The sequence below is a fragment of the Condylura cristata genome, unplaced genomic scaffold (genome assembly GCF_000260355.1).
Source record: "Condylura cristata isolate star-nosed mole 26May11 unplaced genomic scaffold, ConCri1.0 scaffold00032, whole genome shotgun sequence".
In the NCBI taxonomy this organism is placed as follows: Eukaryota; Metazoa; Chordata; class Mammalia; order Eulipotyphla; family Talpidae; genus Condylura; species Condylura cristata.
Window position 1 is genome coordinate 19607532 of NW_004567133.1, and position 4149 is coordinate 19611680.

The 4149-nt window shown below is 68.0% G+C and overlaps 1 protein-coding gene across 1 annotated transcript in view; it reads right to left on the reverse strand.

The window, feature by feature from the left end:
- The window catches only part of NAA60 (N(alpha)-acetyltransferase 60, NatF catalytic subunit), an 11612-nt gene that overhangs the window by 3079 nt on the left and 4384 nt on the right, over positions 1 to 4149 (reverse strand). Inside the window, exon 3 of the mRNA XM_004692154.2 lies at positions 154 to 269. Coding sequence (XP_004692211.1) covers positions 154 to 263 — 110 coding nt within the window. The 5' untranslated portion in view covers positions 264 to 269. The remainder of the gene's footprint in view (positions 1 to 153; positions 270 to 4149) is intronic.

Sequence of the window (4149 nt, forward strand, 5' to 3'; positions counted from 1 at the left end):
CCACCCCGCCCCCCACCTCCGGCCCTGCTCAAGGCATCGCTCAGCCACGCCCTGTGGTCAGGAAGGCAGTGGGGTGCAAAGGGCTGGGCTGCCCTCAGGGAGCCGCCAGGGTGACCCCAGGTGCGCCGCCCCGCCCGCCCACGGCCCGCTTACTCGATGGGAAACCAGTCTCCGCACAGACGCTTCACGGTGTCTATGTCATCGCGGCAAAGGAGGCGCAGGCTGACCTCGCTGAGGGCGCTGGACGGCACCACCTCTGTCATCCACACCTGCAGGGGCGTCAACAGGGCGCTGCACCCTTCACCTGCCCTTGGCCAGCCGGTCCCGGGCCCTCCCTGCCTGGGGGCCCGCAAGCCCACACCCCACCGCAGGAGCCACCATCAGCTCCAGAGGAGCCGGCTCAGAGTGGCAGCCTCAACTGTGGTCGGCACCCCCCTGCAGGCAGCCACACCCCCGCCCCGCCCACCACCTGGGGGCAGGACAGGGCCCCCAGGGCCGCAGGGCTGCGGTGCAGGGCGCTCGCTTCTCCCCTACCCAGGAGGAAGACTCGGCACAGAACCAGGAGACCGTGGGGCCCAAGGTCCAGGCGGGAGCAGCTGACCCTGGCCACTCAGAAGGGCACAGCGGGGCTCAGGAAGGGGGGCGGGGAGGCGCACCCGCTGCAGGGGTTCAGACAGGCAGTCACCACCTGCCGGGCCGGCTCAGGGAGAAGGACGTGGAGAAAGTCCAGAAGCCCCGCAACCCTGCGCCTGTGGGGCAGGTCCGGGGCACGCAGCTCCGGGGGCAGTGGCCAGTGGCCGGGAAGGGGCCGAGGCCTGTGGAGGCCGTGCGAGGTGCCCAGAGGGCGCCCTCTGCCGGGCGGCGGCATGGAAGCCCGGGACGCCGTCACCCCAGGCGGGGACTGGCCGGCGTGCTCGGCACTGCGCCCCAGCCCGCCGGGCCTGTCTGGGCGAGGGGGCCCGACTGCTCCCCGTGGTGCTTCCCAACCTCCTTTCTCCTCTGATGTGCACGGTAAGGTGGCCGCTGCGGAGGCTTTCTCTGCCTGTGCCCCTTGCCGTGCCCGGTGGGTCTTGCTGGCGCCTGCCCCCTGGCAGTTCTGGGCTCCCTCGGAGCAGGGGCAGGTCGCCCGCCTGACAGAGGGGACAGGACGCCACAGGCCGCCCGGGGAGAGTCGAGGAGGGGCCGGGAGCACGGCCGGGGAGGCAAAGGGGCCTGGCGCGGGCCACAGACGTGGTGCCAAGCGCCCTCTGGCCGTGAGGGCACCCTGCCGCCCACACACATTCACGCGGGGGCCCTCGGATGCGGCCTGACTGGGGCCCTGGGCACTGAGGGGAGCGGGCAGGCTGGCCACAGAGCAAACAGTACCACCGAGTGAAGGTCGGCGCCAAGAGGGAGAAGAACGTTTGGGTGTGATGCAACTGAGCTCTCGGCCAACACCCCACAAGGTGACCGAGGGTGGGGGGCTCTTCCAGGTACGACTTGAAGGACCTCAGAGAGAGCCCCACCCCAGTGCCCCCCACCCTGCCCTGTTCCCCCCTTCAAGGGGTGGTGGCTTCTGCCTCTCTGGGTGTGCACTTAGGATCCTTCAGAATTAAGTCAACATTAAAATGGAAGTGGGTCAAATCGGGCGTAAATCAGCACTGGGGCACAAGGCTGGCTTTCCCGGCGAAAGGGTGTTTAAGAGCTCAGCCACCTGCCGCCCTGTGCACGCGGTGCGCCCCCGGGCGAGCGCCGGGCTGAGCGAGCTCGGGGAGAAAGGCCAGGTGGGGACGGGCGCCACACGAAAGCCCGTCTGTGTGTCAGCCTGTAACCGCCGGGAGGCCCCGCGTCTCTTCAGATCGTGAGTGCAGTGATGACCCAACTTGCCCCAAAATAAACCTGCTGCAGACCTCGCGCCCCGGAACAGCGCCAGTGTCCAAATAACCCACAAGCCCAGCTCGGCCTGCAGGAAGCAAGGGGAGGCGCTGTGTCCAGTGTGTCCAGGCCACCAGGCAGCCACCAGGCGACACTGCCCAGGTTCCTGCGAGCAGTTCTGCGTCGGTGAAATCAAGTTTTAAAAATATTTGTTTGGGCCCTCCCTGGTGGCGCAGCGCTGTGAAGCTAAAGCCACTGCAGCTTGAGTTCCATCCCCACCCGGAGGGGGTGACCCCAGGGCGCGGCAGACCTCTCCTGACCGCCCGCTGCCCCCTCAGCAGTGTGCTTCATCCCGCCAGTCCTGCTCCCCGCTCTGTCCCTGGTGAAGCCTCTCACTGCCCTGCACCTCTGGCCTGTGCCCTCGTTCTGTGTGCATAAATAAATACATCTTTTAAAAAAATTAAAATCTTTGTTAAGTTTGAAGACAACCCTGAAAAACTTTAAAAGGAAAGCCCCCTTTCGTGGAGGGCGGCGCCCTGGCCGCTCTGCGCACGCTGAGCTGAGCACACGGCCCGGAGCGCCAGCCGGGCGGCAGCGGGCCACCAGGGTTGCTGCTCTCCGCTGCCAGTGTCTCCTGCTGACTGGGTGGGGGCAGGCGGGGTGGGGGCAGGTTCCGAGCGGAGGCCAGCCACCGGTGCCCTCAGAGTGGGAAGCCAGCACAGCCCTGACTGCGTGTGCAGGGGAGGCCGCAGCCCCACCGGAAGTGGGGGACACCGGCCTGGAGGGGGCCGGGCCGGCAGAGCTCCCGGCGCAGGGCCGTGCCAGCCTGGTCAGTGCTGTGCTGGGCAGCCCTAAAGATGAAGCTGTTGCCTTCCAGGGGGCTCAGCGCGGCCGGGCTGTGCAGGCCAGTTTCTCAGATGCATGAAGGGGTGCACGGCCGGGCTTCTGCTGGCCACACGGCCCCAGAAGCAGTGTCGCAAGACTGTCCTCCGTCCTCCCCCAAGCCAAACTGTCCTCCCAGCCACTGGCCCAAGCGCTGGCCCCGCCCTGCGCAGTCTCCTGTGGGGCATGGCTGGCCTGACCACCTAAGCTCACCTCGCCTGCCAGCCTCCATCCGGCGGCAAGCCGCCCAGCGCCTGGGCCAAGTGCCCCCTGGGCTGCAGAACACTTCCTCAGAAAGCCCCACGCCCCACCCTGCACACACCCTTCCTGTCACTCGGTCACTGGTCACTGGGCAAAGGTCGTGAGGCTCACAGAGGAAGAGCAGTCCCCACAGTGCTCGCTGGGCTCGGGCCTGCAGACCCCTCTGTGGTGAGCGGGGGGACAGAGCTGGGCTCCAGGGGACACGTGCGGGGCACACCTGGAAGACGACGTGCCCCTCACGACGTGCCCCTCAGAGAAGATGCTGCCTGTGGGCTCAGCCAGGCAGCTCTCGGCTGTCACTGACTAGTGTCAGCAGCGCAAAGACACACTCAGCTGACTCGGCCCGAGGACTCCTCGCTACATCCTGGGGCCTCTGCTCACAGGGACACCCACGTTCAACCCCTCAAATCTCCTAACCCTGGGAATGTCCCTGCATTCCAGGCAGAGGCACACAGCGGCCAAGCGAGGTCAAGGCCGACAGGCACACTATGACACACGTGCGCTTGCGTGACACACAGGGGCAGTCATGGCCAGCGCAGCCGAGAGGCGGAGGGGCCGCAGGACTTTCTGTGCGGCGCGGGCTGACACCTGGCCAGGCCTGGGCTTTGCCCTGCCAGGGGCTGGGCTGTCTCCGGCAGGCAGCGGGGGCGGCTGCGTCCTGGAATAGGGGCACGCGGCAGGCCCTGCCTGACGCCTGTCCACCTGACCACCTGACCGCCGGCTTACATTCGCCAGGCTCTTCGCGCCTTGGGCCCCATGGCCCCTGGACTTAAGGCAGCCAGGAGTTTGGGCCCGACGCGTCCGCTGTTGCTCCGGCCTTTTCCGCGGTAACATCTGCAGCACAGAGTCTCCGGGGGAGCCGAGGCGGCTTTAACCGGGCACAGAGCGCGTGACCTCCGGCGTCGAAACTAAGCGGCTCCTCCGCTCCGGCCTCTGGGCCCGGAGCTCCGGGAACAGCCACAGCAGGAGCCACTGGCACGACGGGCGGGCGGCCCTCGCCCTTCGGGGCAAAGTGAGTCACGCCGGGACTGGCGGCGAAAGCGCCCCGACGGCACCCCGCGCCCTCTGCGGGGCAACTCCCGGCGGTGGTCCCGAGCGGCCGCGGGCAGAGGCTTGCCCGGGGCACAAAGGCGGCAGCCACAGGTGCCCCCG